This window comes from Mustela lutreola, chromosome 3 (genome assembly GCF_030435805.1).
Source record: "Mustela lutreola isolate mMusLut2 chromosome 3, mMusLut2.pri, whole genome shotgun sequence".
In the NCBI taxonomy this organism is placed as follows: domain Eukaryota; kingdom Metazoa; phylum Chordata; class Mammalia; order Carnivora; family Mustelidae; genus Mustela; species Mustela lutreola.
In genome coordinates this window covers 16,925,181-16,945,730 of record NC_081292.1, presented here as the reverse complement: position 1 = coordinate 16,945,730, position 20,550 = coordinate 16,925,181, and the positions used below count along the sequence as shown (strand labels likewise).

At 54.5% G+C, this 20,550-nt stretch overlaps 1 protein-coding gene across 1 annotated transcript; it reads left to right on the top strand.

Moving 5' to 3' along the window:
* Positions 1-1,728: 1,728 nt before the first annotated feature.
* FAM83A (family with sequence similarity 83 member A) lies at positions 1,729-19,080 on the top strand. Its single transcript, XM_059165697.1, has 4 exons — positions 1,729-2,575; positions 10,537-10,704; positions 12,253-12,377; positions 18,282-19,080. The coding sequence occupies exons 1-4, from the start codon at positions 2,096-2,098 to the stop codon at positions 18,814-18,816; spliced, it is 1,308 nt and encodes a 435-aa protein (XP_059021680.1). The 5' UTR covers positions 1,729-2,095; the 3' UTR covers positions 18,817-19,080.
* Positions 19,081-20,550: the final 1,470 nt, after the last annotated feature.

Genomic DNA, 20,550 nt, shown 5'->3' with positions numbered 1-20,550 from the left:
ATCTTGGACAAGTTACTCAACCTCTCTGAGCCTTGGTTTCCTCATCTGTGAAATGAGGCCCACTAATCAGTGTCTCCCTCAGCACAGATGGCCAGCCTGCAGAGAGCCCTCAAGCATAGCCAAGTGTAGGAGAGGTCAGGCGGGCCTGTCGACACAGGTCTCAAGCACACAATGTCTCCAACGCAAACCTTGGAAACAGTACTTAACAAGGCAGGCCATGGAGAGCCGTGGTCAGATTTCCAGCCGGGGTGTGACCCAGAACAAACCCCAGGCATCATTACTCCCCTCCGCAGGTTGGTTTCATCAGACTGGGCACTAGAGAGAGGTGACACAGAACAGGAGAAGGGACTGAGGAGGGCCAGACAGGAGGCAGGCTCAGAGGAGAAAGTGGGCAAGAGGTTAAGCCTATCTGCATCAGCGAGAGTTGGCGGAAGGGACAGGTGTACGGGCGCGGAGCCAGCGAGCACTGGGCAGAGAGTTTGTGAGCCTGTCGTCGGGAGGGGTCCAGGGATTAGATAACATCTGATGAAGGGAGGGTCGCTGAGGGTGTGAACTGGATTTCTTCAATGACCTTCAAAAGAAGAGAAGAACGCTCTTTTTCTCTTCTTTGGACTGTACCTTTCCAAATACTGCCTCTTACTGGACGGAGCTACTGGGACCACTGCTTCAAAAGATGCCGACAGCCATTTTCTTCCAAAGAACAGATGAGCCCCAGACAGACTTCTGGCTCCTCCTCTATGCCAGCCGTGCCAGGACCCCATAGTCCCGGTGTTCTGGCAGAGTTCTCTCAGCAGACATTCCCGGGGCCCTACTTCCATCCCCTGAGCCCTCCCCTCTCTCCGGTGAGTCTCTGGCCGTGCCCCTGAGAGCCGGACCACATGCTTCCTCTGGCTTCAGGGTCGTGCCTGGTGAGCACAGGGCAGGCCCCCTCTTGAGGGTCGGTGTGGGCCCAGGAGCAGCGCTCTGCCAATGACAGATGGAGGCTGGCAGATAAATTCTCACCCTTTGGGTCACAAAATTCTAAGAGGTACTCCATACCGTCTCCCAGGGGGCCCTGCGGGAATGACCCCACATGGTCCCTCGTTGTTCATAAATCTCAGATGTGCACCACCGTGGCCTGCTCGTAATCATGCCCCCTGGGGGCTCCCCACCTGTCCTGTCTCACTCCTCCCTTCCCCATTGGCCCTTCTTGAAATCACCTTCCAGCGAGCTACTTATTATACTCAAATCCTGTCTCAGTCTGTTTCTGGCTGAACCCAAAGACAGACATGGCATTCCGCCGACATGGACGTGACCATGACCTGACCTGGAAAGAAATGTGCCTTCGCCCTTAGTGTTCCTATACTTCAAACACACCTGCTGTCACCTGCTGCCTCTAGCTGGGAGACGACGGGTCCCAATGCCCCGGTGCCCAGACACCGTGACAGGGTCCTCTCCAGGCCGTACTCCAAGCAGGTCATGCAGTCCCCAGACCAGAGCTTCTCTGGCAAACACAGTAGGGGAGAGAGGGAGCAGAGCAAAGCTTTTTCAGAGGACCAGAGGCTGGGACCTCATTGTCACTGGAAGAAAAGAGTGTGCCTGGTGGACAGCTCTGCCTGGCCTGTGTTCAACTTCCCTCCCCATGCTGGTGCAGTCTCAGGGAAACCTCTGTCCCCCGCAGGGGAGTTCTTGTCTCCAACCAATGGTGTTGGAACAGAAGCACAGGAGGGGCCGAGGCCCGAGGGTACTGGGAGAGCCTCCCCGCTCTGACGGCAGGCCGGGGCTCTAGAGAGTTGTGCAATGAGTGCAGAGGACGGCTCCCAGGGCTGAGTGTGCCCGGGCGTGACAGAGCCGGCCCTTGGCCGGCGGGCAGGGCGGTGGCGCTGAGATAAGCCAGGGCCTGGCTGTGAGGATGAGCCTGATCCCGGGAAGTGTTGCTCGCCCTGCCCTGCGGTAAATCACTTCCTCCAGCGGGCGTGACAGGTGGCAGGTGGATGCCGGTGCTTCCCAGGAGCACTAAGGGCTCTTCTCCGCCGTGGCATGGCCCGCTTGCCCTGATATCAGGAGGAGCTCAAGCCACAGCCTCCTGTCCACCACGACCGGGGTACGGGGCAACATGAGCTGGTCGAGGCATGTGGGCAAGATCCGAAAACGCCTGGAAGAGGTCAAGAGCCAGTGGGTCCGGCCGACCAGGGCCGATTTCAGCGACAATGAGAGTGCCCGGCTGGCCACAGATGCCCTCTTGGATGGGGGGCCCGAGGCCTACTGGCAGGCACTCGGCCAGGAAGGTGAGGTTGACTTCTTGTCCTCGGTGGAGGCCCAGTACATCCAGGCCCAGGCCAAGGAGCCCTCTTGTGCCCCGGAGCCCCCAGGAGGGGCAGAGGCCAGCCCCCGGGGACTGGACTCCTGCTCCCTGCCGTCAGGAACCTATTTCCCCGTGGCCTCAGAGGGCAGCGAGCCGACCCTGTTGCACACCTGGGCCTCAGCCCAGAAGCCCTACCTGAAGGAAAAGTCCAGCGCCACCGTGTACTTCCAGGCGGACAAGCACAACAACATCAGAGACCTCATTCGCCGCTGCATCACCCGGACCAGCCAGGTATGGGGGGTGGGGGCCTGTGTCTCCTTGGCCTTGGGGTAGGGGGAGGAAGGGTGCTGGTGGAGGAGGGGGGGTGGGTCCTGCCCAAGGCATGGAGTTCAGAAGACTGGGGCTGAGGAAGGGGTCACGGATGTTATTGTCTGTCTTCCCTGGATCACTGACTTTCTGATCCCACCTGTCATGGTCTGGGGCTAGGCCACCACCACCCCTCCCTGGCACTCCTGCCATCGCTTCCTGCCTGCCCCTCCTCTTCCATCTTCCAGTCTCCGTGTGGCTGTGGAGCACTTCTTCTATACTTCAAGTCTAAGTGGGTCCCTTCTCTACTTAGAGCCCTCCATGGCTCCTAGTTGCCCACAGTGGGAAGAGCAAACTCCTTATGGCTCACCACCTCTCCATCTCCTCTCTCGGCTCCGGCCGCTCCATCCCCAGCGACCTGCAGAGTCTCCAGCCCTCCTTGCCCAGGCTTCAGAGCTTTGCATGTGCCGTTCCCGCTGCCTGGGACCCCTTCACCTGCCCTGCTTTTCTCCTGACGAAGGCCGACTCCTTCCACAGGACGCAGCACCCAAGTCCCTTTCTTGTCCACCGCCCCCCACCCACACCAGCCAGGGCCAGGCCCCTCACCTCTGTGCTTCCAAATGAAGGGGCCACCAAGGGGCCACCACTGAGACACACGCTTGTCCTTTGTCCTCTCAGACTCAGGTTAGACCTGTCTGTCCACAAATGACCCAGCAGCCCCTCAATCCAGCTGGTGGTCAGACAGAAGACAGACTAGGCACAGAGAAGGTTTCTCCCCAGAATATTTACATTTTAATACTTGACTTTAGAAGAAGAAAATGGGGCCACCTGGGTGGCTCAGTGGGTTAAGGGTCTGCCTTTGGATGAGGTCATGATCCCAGGGTCCTAGGGTTGAGTCCCAGGTGGGGCTCCTTGCTCGGCAGGGAGACTGCTTCTCCCTTTCCCGAAGCCATTCCACACTGTTCATGCAGGCTCTCTCTCAAATGAATAAAATCCTTAAAAAAAAAAAAAAAAAAAAAAAAAGGGAAGAAGAAAGAAGAAATCTATTTCATGACCAGAGCTTGGCCGGTAGAATTTCAGGCACGGTGAGGGGCATTTGGTCATCAGTTTTCCCGCTGCCCCGGATCGTTTGGGATCAGTGGCTTCTTGCTGCAGCTGGGGAAGGGCTCCCCCAGCCGCACGAATGACGAGTCCCAACGGGGCGTTGGCCGCCCACTCTTCCCTCCTGAAGCTGCAGAGGGACAAGAGTAGACTCAGCAAAGGACCAGCTGGTATTTAAGCTCATTTTCTTTCTTTCTTTCTTTTTTTTTTTTTTTTAAGATTTTATTTATTTATTTGACAGAGAGAAAGATCACAAGTAGACAGAGAGGCAGGCAGAGAGGCAGGCAGAGAGAGGGGGAAGCAGAGAGCCAGACGTGGAACTCGATCCCAGGACCCTGAGATCATGACCTGAGCCGAAGGCAGCGGCTTAACCCACTGAGCCACCCAGGCGCCCTTAAGCTCATTTTCTGTTAGGCTCCCTGTCCTGCCCCTGAAAGCCAAAGGCTCCAGGAAAAGCCCTGGCTTCAGGTGGTGGGGCTGTGTGTGGAAGAGGGGGAAGGAGTGCAGTTCTGGAAAGTTAGTTAAAGTGACAGTGGGTGGAGCGCTGGCTTTTCAGGTCTCAGTGATTTCTAGTTTCCATGACGGGTCCCGAATCAGCCTCCGAGCCTGCTTCCCCTTCTCACTCTGCCTACTTGTGATCCGGAGTAGGGCTGGCTCTGGTCTGTCTGAGGGAAGGTCAGTGGCCCCCCCCCCCCCCCAGGGGTAGGGACTAGTGGTGTCGGGGAAGTTCTCAACCACAGCTGCAGTTCTGGGGGTGAGTGAGGCTCCCTGGAAGGAAGCCAGTCAGGGCGGGTGAAGCAGTCCCCACCCCCCACCCTGCAGCTGAGTCCCTCCCCTGCCCCCTCTTCCCCACACAGCGAGGCTTCTGTCTCTCCCTGGGCCCAAGCCCCGCCCTCCGGCCTGTATCCTTTGTTTCACAGGTACAGCACTTTCTGAATTTAAGAGGACACTTCAAGGGGCACCTGGGTGGCTCAGTGGTTAAATCCTCTGCCTTCGGCTCAGGTCATGATCTCAGGGTCCTGGGATCGAGTCCCAAATCGGGCTCCGAGCCTGCTTCTCTCTCTGCCTACTTGTGATCCTTGTCCTTCAAATAAATAAATAAAATCTTAAAAAAAAAAAAAAAAAATGACACTTCAAAACCCGAGGATTTCACCTAAAAGTAAGCATTTCCAGTTCCTCTCAGCAGGTGGCAAGAGCTGGCTCTGCTGTCGCTGAGTGGTGACCCACCAACACCGGCTTTTGGTGGGTAAGTCCCCTTTGCCGCAGTCCCCACCACGCCCTCCCTGATGCCAGGGAGGTGGGAACCTAGTCACAGGCTGTCCTGTCCACTCAGAGCTGGAGAGTCGATAGGTTTGCATGTTCCCCCTGTGGCTTCAGCCTCCAGAGAGGAAAACACACAGAGCCAGCCCAAGCTCGGTGGTTTTTAGACCAGTTTCCACTTCTAAACTAGCAGGAATTCCTTTCCCTCCATGCTCGCATTCCTTTATGCCACAAAACCCAATTCATAGCCAGGGCCTGCACCCAGGGTGGGGGAATGGATCCAGAGGCCGACCTCCCTCCGGAGAGCTCCCTGCCTCAGCCTGCCCCAGTAGGGAAGGAGAAGACAACAGGGACTGGGAGGCAGCCCTGGGTGTGAGCAAGCCTCTGTGCCTGGGAGGGGAGGACAGGGTGACTAAGGCAGGCTTCCTGGAAGAGGGGGCCTCCGAGCTGAGTCTCACAGGCTGAGTAAGAGGCGGTCAGGCAGAGAGGAAGGGAAAGGGATTCCAGGCAAAGGTCAGGAGGTGTCAGAGGGATGAGTGGGACATACAGGCATGGAAATGACCGGCACGAAACAAGGTCTTGCTCACAGCTCCCTAGAAGCAGGGGGGCAGAGCAGGCCATGCGGGACCACACAGGAAGCACAGGGGGCCGGGTAGGGGGGGGAATGCAGGCGCACAGGCCCCCATTGTTCTTGTTCAGGCAAGGGAGGGCAGGCAGGGCGAGCAGCTTAGGAGTGGCTGGTTGGAACCGTGTCAGCAGGTTCTGGGCTCATGGTCTGGGACATGGCCCTGGGGTCATTTAGAGCAGGGGGACCGTTGGCTTGGTGCGCGTCTCGTGCTTCTAGCAAGGTGTCAGCTGGCCTTGGATGGCAGACATCCTAAAAGATGGAAACAGCATGATGAATGCATCCTCTGAGTGTGGTCAGGATCCCTGAGGGTTCCCAGATGGGTTCAGCGAGCCTGGGAGGTCATGCCCTCTCTAACCGGTCCTCTGTGAGAGGCCCACCGGCCTTCCCACGCCGCCACCCACGCAGCCCAGCGCAGCGGATCGCTGCAGAAGCAGATCCCAGAAGCCAGCTGGCTCCTGGCAGGCCAGATAGCGGGGAGATTTGCAAAACCATAAAAGGCTGCTCCTGCTGACTCCACGGTGCCATTGCTGTTGTTTGGGGAAAACAAAGGAGCCTCAGCACAGACAAGAGAAAGAGGCAAGAAGAGAAGTAGAGGCAGAGAGTGGGGGATGGGGTGAGATTGTCCCCAACAGGCTGGGCCCCAGTAGGACCCAAACCCCCTCTCCCCTCCTCCACCCTGGTATTCCCAAAGCAGCAGGATTTCCGGCCTGGGGGAGCTCACATCTGTCCGACAGGGGGTGAGGGACTCTCAGCCAGGATTTGAGGTCCCCACAGGATGACCCTTGCTTCTGGGGATTGCCCCAGGGGACCAGCATCTCCCCTAGTGAGGCTCCTGGGTCTCTGTGCTGCTCAAATGGCCAAGCCTGCCTGCCAGGCTGGGCTTCCTTCTTCAGCACGGGGTGGCGGAATTACCTCCTTCTTCCCGGCCAACCCTACCCCAACGCGCCGGTCCAGCGGACGGGCCTACTTTAGTTCTTTTTTATGCCCCTAGAGGTGTCGCACTACTTTTAATCCTCTTCTACAACCTGGACTAAAACATGTTTGCATGGCGTTACTCTAACATGATTCATACTTGCTCACAAGGCCCATAAAAATCATAGTCAAACGCGAATAAAAACCTTTACTTTTTGCACCTGGATTCATTTATATTATCTGGGCTCAGGGTTAGATGCAGCTTGAATGATAGCTAATGCTCTATTTTTGAACAGTGTTTTGTTGTTTTTTAATATTATTTATTTATTTATTTATTTGATATATATAGAGAGATCACAAGGAGGCAGAGAGGCAGGCAGAAAGAGAGGGGGAAGCAGGCGCCCCACTGAGCAGAGAGCCTGATGCGATGCAGGGCTTGATGCCAGGACACTGAGATCATGACATGAGCCGAAGGCAGAGGCTTTAACCCACTGAGCCACCCAGGCGCCCTGAGCAGTGTTTTATCGGTAAAGAAACTGAACCCCAGAGAGGGTAAATGAGTTGTCCGAAGGCACTCAGCTCATTTCCAGTAGCATGGGGTCTGGAGCCACAGCTCCCTAACACCCTGGGAGAGCACTGTCGTCTGAACAGTGTGTAACCCCTCCGTCTCAGTGTTCCAGAGCTGCTGAGACAAGTTACCAGCCTGCTGGTGGTTTAAAACAAGAGATATTTATTCTCTCCTTGCTCTGAAAGGCAGACCTAACATGGAAATGTCAGCTGGGCCCTCCTTGCTCTGAAGTCTCTCGGGGAGGGTCCTGTCTTCTGCTCCCAGCGTCTGGTGGCTGCGGGCATTCCTTGGCTTGTGGCCACCTCACTCCAGCCTCTGCCTCTGACTTCATGTGCCCCCCCCCCACACACACACCCCTTCCTCCCTGTGTCTCCTCAGAGTGTCTTTTACAAGGACACTTGCCATTGGATTTAGGGCCCACTGGATATTCCAGGATGGTCTCATTTTGAGAGTGTCTCTCTCTCTCTTTCTCTCTTTTTTATTTTATTGATTCAATTGAGAGAGAGCATGCACAAGAAGGGGGAGAGGCAGAGGGAGAGGGAAAAACAGACTCCTCACTGACCAGGGAGCCCTAGGTGGGGCTCGATCCCGGGGCAACAGATACTTAACCATTTGAGCCACCCAGGTGCCCCTCATCTTGAAAGTCTTAACTGTACCTGCAGAGACTTTTTCCAAGGGAGATCATGTCCACAGATTTTGGTGGTCAGGATGTGGGCATATCATTAGGGAGGTCATCATTCATTCCATGACACCCTGTAAGGGACTGAAGAGATTATGGGTCTTGAGTCAATCCGTTGGGAGCCAGTAGGAGGCCAACAGGATAAACCTAGACATCATGAGCCTGTTTTTCCAAGCATCCCTCCAATCATGATATGGGGTTATTGGTAAACATGGCCGCTTCTCTGTTCAGTCTGTCACCAGCCCTGTCTCTGGGAACCAAGGACTTACTGGAACACAACCAGGAAGGATTTACTGACCTCCTGGGGAGAGAGAGGCATCCTTCTCACCTATACCGCCCTCAAGGAGGAACCACTTCTCTTCCAGCAGCGAGGGCCTAGGTTGCTGCTGGCACTGTAAGTTTAAATGTGTAGAGACAATCGTGTGCTAACAGGACCATGGTTCTAAAGGAGCATGGCCTCCCTTTTAGAACATCTTTTCTGCCTTCCTACCCCTGTCCAGACAGTCACATCATCTGGGCAGGAAGTCAGCTCCATGTGGGTACCAGACACTCCTTTGTCTGTTTCCATGACCCTCTTCTCGTCCTGGCTACTTCCCAGGTGTTGATGGTCGATATATCTATATATCTGTATATACATATATATATCTCTATAGAATACATATATCTCTCCATATATAATACATACATACACACACACACACAGAAATTATTAGAAAAATGGAACGTTATTACAGGCAATGTTGAAAACTGCCATAGTGCCCATTCCAAACCTGTCCACCAGGTTGGGCCTTGTGCTTGCTAATGTGTCTACACACCGCTTTCCCTCACTCACAGTCATACTGGACAGACTATCATCTTTTGCTCTGTTATCCTTTTTCACTGAATTCATTCATTGCTAATATACCTATGTCGAGCCTGGATCATACAACAGTTTTGCTTCAACATTTCACCGTGTCTCACAGTTTCCATGTGACCATTATAATTATCATTGCTAATGGCTGCTGTATCCACTTGTCAATATGCCGTGATTTGGGTATTAGGACAGACTTTTGATTGGGTGACACTGGTCTAATTCTGCTCTAGTCACACGGTGTGGGGGTCCCCCACCACCGAGCAATTCTCGGACAGCTGGATGTCCCAACCCATGCCAGTCCGGAGCTCAGACTGGAGACTCCAACGACCCCCTTCTTGCGTTTGGTCAGTCTGCTACAGTGGTTCACGACACTTTCTAGATTACCAGTTTATTACAAGGGGTAGAACTCAGGCACAGCCAGATGGAAGAGATTCACACAGCGAGGTATGGGGGCATGGAACTTCTATGCCTTCTCTGACCACTCTCCTGTCCCCAAATCACCAACCCAGAAGCTCTCTGAACCCGTGGTCTTGGGTTTTTAGTCTTGGGTTTTTAGGCGGGCTTCATTACACAGGCATGACTGATTACATCACTGGCATTTGCAGTGGATTCAACCTCCAGCCCCCCTAGTCTTTCCTTGGAGTAAGGAGGTGGGAAGGACGGAAAATTCCAACCCTCTAATCACTTAGTAGGTTCCCTTGGCAACCAGCCCCCGCTGGACAGTCACCTCATTAACATAACAAGGACCTTCCTCCGGTCCTGCTCATCACTTAGGAAATTCCAAAGGCTTTAGAGCTTGGTGCGGAAACAGGGACAAAGATCAAACACATGTTTCTTTTTATAAATCAGAATATGGTGGAAAACAACCCCAAACACAGGAGGAGCATGCATGGATATCTACAGTGGGAAAGTCGAGGGTAGGACTGGCTTCAAAACATGACTGAAACCAGATATTCGAACGAACGACGCTCGAGCGAGGCTGGCTGGTTGCTGGGGCAGCGGCCACGTGGCGGCAAGACGGCTGCTGGCAGCCGTAGCTCACACTCCACTCCCGGAGCGACCCTAGCAGCAGGAACGCCTCCTTTCCCGGAGCCCCGCGCGAGCCCTGGGCCCGCTGTCAGTAGAGTAACTTGGGTCCTGTGAGCGGCCCTGGGCCAATCTCTGGGGCCAGCAGGGAATGCCGTGCTCTCATTGGTCTGACCTTGGTGCTGTGCCCGCCTCACACCCAATCGGGCGCCTGGCAGTGGCCCCGCCCAAACACCTTGCTTGTGCAGCAGAGGTGACTGCTTGCGGAGAGTTGGGGTGCTGCTGGCAGGCGGAGGTTTGGGTCCTTGGAGGCGGGGCTGCACACGTCTCCCCTCCGTTGTTGGATTTCTGGGGCTCTCTCCTCCCCATGGTTCTGTTAGGCTACAGGAGGACTCCGTTGTCCAGCCCGCTGGGGCAGCTCTGCCTTGTGTAGTCTCTCTCTAGGGTCTCCCCAGGGATTTTGCTCGAGGCAGTATGCTGTGGCTTAACAACACTGGAAAACCAGTGGCCATGAAGTGCCTTCGAGCGCCACGTGGCTGAGCAGCCGGGCCTTGACATCCAGGCCTCAGCTCCGAACCTGCCAGACCGCGTCCGTCCCCTTGCCCTTCTCCTCCCCTCCTGTGCCTTTGCGTCTCTGCCTTTGCCTCCTTCCCCCCCGTGCATGCTGCGCTCCGGCCGTGGGCGCCGAGGCCGGCGGGCCTGTGGTTGGGTTGGACAGATGGAGTCAGCGCCGAGGGCTCCGCTCCAGCTCTTTTCCCTGCAGTGCTGCCCTGGCGGAGCCCCCCTCCTCGTGCTGTCTCCTCCACAGCAGCAGCAAGCGCAGCTGCTGTCTCCCGCCCACCGGGACCTGGGAAGCTCGGCGGAAACCAGTTAGCTGCGACCCCTGACTCTTTGTTTCCACCCCTCTGCCCTGGCCCAGGTCCTGGCCATCCTGATGGATGTGTTCACGGATGTGGAGATCTTCTGTGACATTCTAGAGGCGGCCAACAAGCGTGGGGTGTTCGTCTGTGTGCTCCTGGACCAGGGAGGGGTGACGCTCTTCCAAGAGATGTGTGACAAAGTCCAGATCTCGGACAGCCACCTCAAGGTAGGGCCCCCGGTGAGCATCGGGAAGGTATTTTGTATTAGGACGGGATAGCGTAGGCCGTGCTTACCCCCCACCAACCCCATCTCAATGGCTCAGCGTAGTAAAGGTTTATTTCTTGATCAAAGGCCCGCGTAGGACAGACAGCCCTCCCTCCTCCTATAGCTACACCATAAGGAAAATGTGGCCTCCAAGATGGCAGGGCCAGGGAGCCAGAGAGCTGGGGGAGGCCGCGGGACCGGACCCCGAAGAGATCGCCATCACGCCTGCCTGCCGCTCTTTGGCCTCACGAAGGTCCACGGGGGCAGGGAACTGAAGGGGGCCCATGGGTGTCTCCTGAGCCGCAGTCGGTGCCGCATGTGCCTTGATCTCTCGACTGAAGAAGACCCGCGGCCGGGCTTCCCAGGCCCGCGCAGCATCGGCGCAGAGGACTTCACAGCCCCGACGGGGAGCCGAGCCTCTTGGACTGAACCCAACTCCCCACCCACTTCCCTCTTCTGGCAAGGAGAAAAGAAGCCCAGAGATGGGTTTTCGTCGTGTCAGATTTAGGGCAGCTGACTCGAGGCCCAGCGTCGGACCGCCCAGTGCTTACCAGCACGCGGGTGGGTGGGGCCCTTGGTGACTGGCTCTGGCTCAGCCTCGCCAGCCTCCCGCCCTTGCCCTCCTCACTGCCTGGGAGGAAGCTGAGTTCAGGCGCCTCCCGGAGCCGCAGGCCTCCGGGCTTGCTTGACCTGGATCGCAGGTCCTCAACAGGAGGCCATCGGCACAGGCCTTGGCCATGACCTGCTCCAGCCACGCCTGCCAGTCCTCTGCCCACCAAGGGACGGCGGCATGTGGCCCTCCTCTCAGCGTGTCACAGAGCTTATGGAGAGGCTGGTAGCATTGGGCATCCCCTTCCCAGAGCCTGCCCAGAGACCAGGGACATTCACGGGATCGCAGCAGGATCCCACCTGTCTCAGAGCTTGAGACATCCCCAAGCTTGACTCGCCGTTTCATTTTTCCAGCATCACAAGGTTCTGGCTGAGGCCTGGGGCAGCAGGTGTTCCTGGGGTGGGGGAAGGGACAAATCGGGCTGTGATTTGGGCTGTGGACACAGCTTTCCTTAGGAGGATCGAGGGCCCACTGAGGTCTCCACAAAGGTACCCCTTCTGACTGCACTTCCTTCTGACCAGCTTGAGGTCAGGGTCTCATGTCACTAAAGCCACTAACAAGGCAAGGCTGGGCTTGCCAGGCCTCTGTGGTCCCTGGGAGCCTAGACGGAGGGCTCCTGGGCATTAGGCCCTCCTCGTTCTTCGGTTTGCCACTTTGTTTATATTCCACCATCTCCCTTTTCCTCCCTTCCTCCACCTCCCGTGACTCGGATAATGTCAGGACAATGAAAAGAATTTAGAAAATTCAGCCAAGAGAAAAATAAAAATAGCCGATGAGCCTTTGAATTAGGGATTATCCCTGCCTGTGTCTTGCTGCACGTCCTTCCAGATGTTTTCCTAGGTAAACCTGTATCTATATATATGGAAATAGCGGGTGACACCCCGACTCCCCTTCCAACAGAACATCTCCATCCGGAGTGTGGAAGGAGAGGTGTACTGTGCCAAATCAGGCCGGAAGTTCGCTGGCCAAATCCAGGAGAAGTTCATCATCTCGGACTGGAGATACGTCCTGTCGGGGTCGTACAGGTGAGCACTGGGCTTCCCCTGCCGAAGGCTTTGAGGAGGCCAAGGCTGAGGCTGGCGCAGAGCAGCCCCAGCTGCTCCCGCACTTATCCCTGCCCGGCGGCTCCCAGGGTGCGGCTCGGGCCAAGCTGGGACTTCATCACATGCATGAGGCCGGAGGCAAGACCAGCCTGGGCAGAAGGCAGACATCTGGACCCTTCATGGCAGGTGGGGGGTTGGAGGGGGCCTTCGGGGTAGAGAGGTACTTTCCCGTTTCCCTGTAGATTGCAATAGGACATGGAATCTTCTTCCCTCCTCAGCTGACTCAGGCGTGCTGGTAAAGCTGTGCAGTTCATTTTGGGCTGTGTGTATATGTGTGCCCTGTGTCCTGTTTTATTTTCAGAAGTGTGTCCAAACTCTTTAGGACCTAAGGCTGGTGCTAGGGACTGGCCGTGGCGGTAGCCTCAACTAGAAGTCAGACAGCAGAGGTTCAATTCCCAGCTCTGTAGCTTCCTGGCTGGGTGATCTTGGGCAGGTCACTGCACCTCTCTGTTCCTTCCTTCATTCAACATTCTGTAGAGACCTACTGGGTACATACCAGGCATGCTTCAAGGCTGGGGTGCCCCTCTGGAGCTCCCATTCAAACTAAGGAGATAAACAACAGCCAGCTGTGACCCGCTTGGTCGATAGAGCACGTGACTCTTGATCTTGGGGTTGTGAGTTCAAGCCTCCTGTTGGGTTTAGAGATTGCCTTAAAAAAAAAAAAAAAAAAAAAAAAAAGAACCAGTACAGAGAAGAGACAGAGCGCTGGAGGAGGGGGAAGCGAGCCTGGGAAGGGGTGGCCGAGCTGGGTAAAGCTCCCCTTGGCTCCCCACTGGCTCTCTCTCCACCTTTCCCTGCGCAGCCATTTGCCTGGCTGCGCAGTGGCCTGTGTGGAGCTGAGTGAGGTGTCGTCTGGCTGCACGGGGAGAAGGCGAGTTCGTAACTCTGTCAGGAGGGCCTCTGAGACGGGCAGCCCTGAGGGGACACCTCCGGCATCCAGGGGTCACCGAGCCTCCCGTGTATTTCCACCCACAGCTTCTCTCCTTGCTTTGCTTCACTGGGCACCTGTGCCAAAAGGCACCCACAGGCTTCCGATCCTTGGGCCTGGCTCCCCGCGCGCACTTGCCCTGTAAGAGGTTGCGGTGGGGCTGAGCGTCTCTCCCCAAGTGGCCAGAGCCACCTTCTCGGCTTTGGTTCTTTCCTTGGAGAGTGACAAAGGCCCTCTGGGCATCAAGCCATGAGGTTCTGGGTGGGGGCTCAGCCTCAAACCACACATCAGGACTTTGAGGCCTCTGACCTTGACCTCTGACCTTAACTAAGCTGCCACTAGACTTCGCTCACCACCACGATGGGAAGGGTCAGATCTCTGTTGGGGCAGGTGCCCCAGATCCAAGGCCCAAGCCTGGAATCAGGGCCCACCTGATGAGGAATTCTCTCTCATTCTTTCTTCGATTTTTACTGGGAAATTCACAGAATCTTAAATGTGTTATTAAATGACATTTAGTACATTCGCTTGTGTGCAACCGTGATCACTGTCTAGTTCCAAAATACTTTTCTCATGGGTATAGAGCTACAGAGTGGCGTGGTGTGTGCTCTGAGATCAGCATGAGCTAAGAAGTTTCCCCAGCATCAACCGAGCTCCCACGTCTGCTGGCAGGTCCAGGATGTTGGTGCCTTTGAGGTTGGGCCTTGGAGGGCACAGCATGAGAACCTAACTGGCCCTGATTCCAGTCCTGCCCTGACCCACACTTCTACCTCTGAGCTTTCTCTACCAGGAAGAGAAAGATTTTTAAACATAAACCAAATCAAATTACTTGCATCCTTAAAATCCTTCCAGGTTTGTCACTGCGACTAGGGGGAAAAAAAATTCATGCTTACCATGGCCTCTGTCTGAGCTGGATTTTCCTTTCTCTCCACTGTGCTGTAGGCACACTGTGTTCCTCCAGTCTTTCATGCTCTTTAAGGCCTCAGGGCCTTTGCACTTGCTGTGTATTCCCTCTTTTGGAGAGCTCATTCTTGCTATCTTAATCTGCTAACTCCTTACCTTCTAGTTTCCAGGTCATCTCCTAGAGAGCCTCTCCATGGATTTGTTCAGCCAAGATTGTAAACATGGTGTCAGAACCTGGACTGGGTCTGTTTTCTTCTCTGTTGCATTCCTGGCATGAAGTACAGTTCATCCAGTGCCTGAATATTTTATAGGACCATAATATTTGCTGAACGAATGAATGAACAAATTAATGAAAGTCCATGTAAGGTCCTGGCCATCCAGTGTAGCTCAGGGAACATAGCATTTCAAATCCTGTGCCTCATTACACAATAGCAGGACATGAAATCGATTTGGTGGATGATGCCTGGAATTTTTTTTTTCTTTTTGGTAATAGGATAGAATAAATATACTGAGGGCACACTGAGGTAAGGAATGTTCTGGAAACTGTTGTGTGGTGATGTTTATGTTTGTACATGTGAGTAGGTGATGATGTAAAATGTATTTCTCCAAGATTAGCCACTGTAAGTCTGAAGAAGAACAGGCAGGAAGGACTGGCTCTGCCAGAGCTCAGGTTGTTGTGGAGCTGGAGTAATCCTGACAAGGTGGCGTCGGAGGAGGGGCAGACAGACTGACAGATGGAACAGAGCAGAAAACCCAGATGTCTCTGGGGCGTGTTAGAGTGGTGGGAAAAGGGGGAACTGGAAAAAAATAAATTCCCCACACAAAAAATTTGATTCCACTTCACACATACACCAAAAAAAAAAAAAAAAAAAAAAAGAAAAGAAAAGAAAAGAAAGAAAAAAAAATTTAAAAAGCCACTTTCCAATAGATTAAAAGGTCTGAAATGTCAAAAACAAACTTTAAAACTCTTAGTAGAAAAGAATAGATGAATATCTTTTAGACCTTAGGATAAGGACTGGGTGTCTTATCACAGACACCCGTCTTTTTTTTTTTTTAAGATTTTATTTATTTGAGTGAGAGGGCATAAGTGGGTGAGGGGCAGTGGGAGAAGCAGGCTCCCCGCTGAGCAAGGAGCCCGATGCAGGACTCGATCTCAGGATGCTGAGATCATGACCTGAGCTGAAGGCAGTTGCTTCACCGACTGAGCCACCCAAGTGCCCCCACACGCCCCTCTCTTGTGTTAAACAGAACACAAAAAAGCCTTGACTATAACGGATTGCTAAATCCAATGATATTACGATGAAGAACTTTGGTTCTTGAAAGAACCCTGAGAGAAAGTGAAAGTTGGGTTACAGAGTGGGAGCAGGTTTTCATGATGCCCTCGCAAGGTTAGTGTCCAGGACCACAGAGAACTCCCGTGAATCATAAGAGAAAGAAGCATGAGGCAGAGCAGGCGGGAGGCGGGAGCAGGCATCTCAGCCGGGAGCCAACACGCGGGAAGACACGAAGAGGGCTTCTGCGCCATCCGTGACCAGAAGAATACAAATGAAGGCTAGAATGAGTTGCCATTTTATACCTTTTCGAGTAGCAAAAAAAATAATACTGACAATACCAAATGCTGGATGTACACGATCTTTTTACGTTGCTGGTGGGATTGCAAGTCGATATAATGACTTTCTAAAGAGTTTGGAATTTCCCGCTAAAGCTCTATTCACCTGGTCTATAATCCAGCAATTCCCCTCCTAGAGGTACTTCTAAGAGACTGAGTCCACGGGACAGTAAAAGACATGTGGAAGGACGCTCCTTACAGCACTGGTCGCAACGGAAATACTGTGGAAGCAACACGAGTGGTTGTCCGTGGGAGACAGGAGGAGTAAATCATGATCTAGCTACCCGTGAACTATTATACAGCAGGAAAAATGGAATGAGGTACAGCAACCAGAGACAACTTGGGTAAATCTTAGTAATATAATATTAAGTGAGGAAAAAAAACCCAAAATATTACATACGTGTTAAAAACAACTAAAATATTTTCTTTCCAGAATACATAAAACTTTTTTTTTAGATTTTTTTTTTTTTTTAAGATTTTGTTTCTTTGTCAGAGAGCGAGAGAGAGAGAGAAATCGCAAGCAGGGGGAGTGGCAGGCAGAGAGAGAAGCAGGGTCCCGGCTGAGCAAGGAGCCCGATGTGGGGCTCCATCCCAGACCCTGGGATCATGACCTGAGCTGAAGGCAGCCACCCAACCAGCTGAGCCACCCAGGCGCCCCCCAATTTTTTTTTTTTAACAGAGAAAGGAAAGTATGGGAACTGGAATACAGGATTCAGGGTGATGATTCTCTCTTTCATGGGGGGCAGACCTGGAAAATACGTTGCTGGAAGAGACCGTATGGCTAGATGGTAACTTTTTATTTTAGGTGGTAGGTTTGTTGGTACTTATTACATTATTTAAAATAACTAACAAATAGCTACACAAATTAAAACAGGCCAGGAGTAGACCAGTCATGAGGGTGGTCCTTGAGCCAAAGATTGTGACAAAGTCAGTTCCAGGTACGAAGGACCAAACAGCCGTAGAAAGGACGTGTATTTCCTACCGCGGGTGGTGATGACGTGTCGGAGCTCCGGCATGGGATGACGGCCACACAGGGTATGGAGGAGAAGCCCAGCGTGGTGCATGGTTGTGCAGGGGTCTACAGGGACACCAAGGGACTTGAGGGGGTCCCCTGCTGAGGTGTAGGGCACAGGGGGCGTGGGAGCCGGAAAAGTTGCCAGGGCACCCTTGCACCTGTTTTGTTTTGCAAAGCACGCAGTTGCTTGGCCCAATCTAGTCTGATTCCAAACAACACAAGGCCACTGACGTCTTAGTGTAGCCAGGAGTCCCCCCGCTGTCCCCACTGTCCCCGTGTCGGCCGCCTTCCCTGTGCCCTTGCTGGCCCGCACCCCGCATCAGCTGCTCACCTCTCTGGGGTGTGTGGGTGGCTCCAGGATGGGGGTGAGGCATAAACAAAGCCTCATTGTTCTTCCCAGGATTGGCCTCACCTTGCGTGGGCCCCGCCCCACCTCTCGGAGCAGGGACTCCTCTGGCTGGGCTGATGGATGAGGTGGGGGTGGGGGCTGAGACCATTGGTTGGGGGTCATTCCTATCCCCCCACTTCCGAGTGACCATGTCTCCCTCTGACCATCCTGCCATGGTTGCTCTCCAGGTGCCACTTTTAGCCTCTGTGCTCTCACCAGGCCTTTTCAAGGGTTTGGGGGGGTGTGGGGGTGTGTGTGGGGCTGCTCATGAGGAGACTTGTCCATCAGAGAGAAAAAGGAATTTGGTTAAATCAAGGAATCATAAGAAGTAATCCATAAATGCCTTTGTTTTCATTTAAAACCAGTAAATGGAGGGAGGGCCGAGGCCTCTGCCCAGTATCCGGGCCAAGTGCACACGGGCTGTGTCATTCCCACGCCCGCGTGCCCACCCTGTGTTCCCTCTTCCAAGCCCACTCCCACGGAGGAGCGGCCCGTGTTTCGCAGCTGCCTTGCCCAGACCCCTCTTTGGTTAGAAGGGGCAGGGGTTCCCACATTTCACAGGGGGCTTCAGCAGCTAGGGGACTCGTGAGCACAGAGCTGGGGACACTGGGACTCAGCTCTCACTTAGCCCTTTTGGGCTTCAGCAGGAGAGCCAGGATCTGAGCACCCGGAGGGGACCCTGAGGCCAGAGATCCAGTCTGGTGCCTTTACTGTTCCCCTGCAAACATTTGCTGATTTCTGCACCGTGGGTCTTGCCATCCGTGAGGCGGGTACCAAGGTCATCCTGCAGGGGCTGTGCGGGATGAAATGAGCAGGCCAGAGGCAGGAGAGCTAATGTTAAGTCCTTCCCCCGAGCCAGGCATGAGCTCACTTCCCCCAGAGGAGCCTGAGGGGGGGGGCGGCGGCGGGGGCAGTGGGGGGGGGCTGTGGGGGAGGGGAGTCTCTAGGCCTCCCCGACCTACCTTCACTCTCCTCCTCCCCCGCAGCTTCACCTGGCTCTGCGGACACGTCCACCGGAACATCCTCTCCAAGTTTACGGGCCCGGCGGTGGAGCTGTTCGACGAGGAGTTTCGCCACCTCTATGCCTCCTCCAAGCCTGTGATGGGCCCAAAGTCCCCCAGGCTGGTGGCACCCCTGCAGCCCCGAGCAGGCCGCAGCCCCCCGCCCGGCCGCCTCAGTGGCAGTAGCCACTCCGCCAGTGACCACACGTCCTCCAACCCCTTCAGCAGCCACTCGACAGGCAGCAATCCCCAGAACCAGAGTCTGTCGGCATCCTCGGGGCCCAGCAGTCCCCTGGCCCCCAACCCCGCTCTGCCCCTCAGGCTTCAGCCCCACCCTGGCCCGTGGGGGGCCCTGAGCCCACAGGCCCCCTTCTCCCTGAGGCCCCACGACAGCTCGCCAGCTCCCTACAGCAACCTCAACGCCTACAGGCCCACGCGGCTGCAGCTGGAGCAGCTGGGCTTGGTGCCCAGGACGGCCCACATCTGGAGGCCATTTCTACAAGCCTCCCCTCATTTCTGATGGGTCCCTTCCCCCAGCAGCCCTCCCAGGAGGGGTGCTGGACATGCCGGGACTGTCTGGCCCAAGGACCTCCACCTCAATGACTAGCAGCTTTGAACTTGCTTCTCTTTGAACTAAAAGTGCTTGGACAACATCGTTGACTGTGTTTGTTCCCAAGCCTGCGACCATTCACTTGCCAACACCCACCAGTCCTGGGGGTTTCCGCTCTAGTTTGGCCTATGGAGCACATTTGAGAAAGTTCCAGGGAAGTGGGGAGTGGGGAGCTAGAGGACAAAAGCATGAAAATAGAGTCCTTTTCTTCCAAAGAGCAGCCAGCGCTTTAATAATCATGTTTCCTGAATCTGTGTAATGTAAGAAGAGGCAGATGCAGGCCAAGGTTACATATGGGTAAACTGAGACACTAAGAGGTAGATTGTGTGACCAGGGTACTCCTGTTTCCCAGTGCCCAGGAATGGCCTACTGTACAAAAGGTATGGGAACATTCAGGATGTTTCTGGTAAAGGTGGTAAAGGTAATACTCAGGTAATACTCAGGTATCCCTGGGCCTGATGAATTAGGGTAAAAACCCCTAGTGTGCCACTCTAAGTGCTGTGGGGTTGGTTGAAACTGTAGCCCCCAAGGGTGGGGCAAGCTGAAGTGTCTAGGGGATGGAGTTGGACAAAGCCGTTCATCAGCTCAGGTCCTGGCTTCGGGGAGACTTGGGCTGGTCTCGAGGTCCTTGAGTCTGGGCCAGTCCCAGCGGCTTGCAGGGTCAGGATCTGGGAATGGCCCCGCAGCAATTGCCCAGGGCAGCCCAAGGCAACCAGGAAAGGTTCAGTGTTGACCTTGCAGCTCCCTTGTAGTCAGAGCCAGAGGCCTCCATTTGGCTTGTTGACGCCTGAAGCAAGGCTGCCGCCCCCCCCCCCCCCCACAAGCCCCATCATTCATTCACGGTCAGATTCACAGCACACCCTCTATTCCGGAGGTGACCCCAGATCTCAGGGGCACAGCCTAGCTGGGATACAAGGAATACGGCAAGCACAGGGAGGATTAGGCAGCTCAGTTTGGAGAGATCAGGGGACCCTTACCAGAGAAGTGAGAGTTAGCAAGACCTAATGAATAAGGGCCTTAAAAGTGCAGGAAGGGCTGGGACCCAGGCTGCTCCAGCCTGATGAAGCTGGCACAGGAGCCCGGCAAGCATCTTCCTGTTTCTTTTTAAAGATTTTGAGAGAGAGAGAGAGAGAGAGAGAAAGAGAGACAGCACGAGCCAGGAGGAGAGGGAGCCCAGACACAGGACTCGATCCCAGGACCCCAGGATCATGACCTGAGCTAAAGGCAGACGCTTAACCAACTGAGCCACCCAGGCGCCCTACATCTTCCTATTTCTATAACCTCCCCTTGCCACCAACCTCAGCAAATGTCTTCCTATTGCCCATCTCTGGCTCAGCAGCTTTGCCTTTGCCACAGAGAGCTGGCGGGACAGAGCCCTTCCTCCTGCTGGCTTCGGAACCCAGCAGCTTGTGGCATCCCAAGTGATGCTCTCCAGAGGGTACCTCCCTTCAGCCCGTCCTTGTGTTTGCCCAGTGTTTGGCAAAGGCAAAGGTGTCTTTGCTTCTGTTTTCTTTTAAAACAGTATTCCTGTCCTCATTTCGTTTTTTTTTTTTTTTCCCTCCTTGGTTTCCAAAATTCCAACAACAGCAAAAACAAACAAACAAACAAACAAAAAAACCCTTTGGTTCCTGAAGGTTCTTTAAA

Excerpts from the sequence above, each read along its gene's own strand:
- FAM83A (XM_059165697.1), top strand. The coding sequence starts at position 2,096 with ATGAGCTGGTCGAGGCATGTGGGCAAGATCCGAAAACGCCTGGAAGAG. Across the intron at positions 10,705-12,252 it reads TCTCGGACAGCCACCTCAAG|AACATCTCCATCCGGAGTGT; the intron begins GTAGGGCCCCCG and ends CCCTTCCAACAG. Across the intron at positions 12,378-18,281 it reads GTCCTGTCGGGGTCGTACAG|CTTCACCTGGCTCTGCGGAC; the intron begins GTGAGCACTGGG and ends CCTCCCCCGCAG.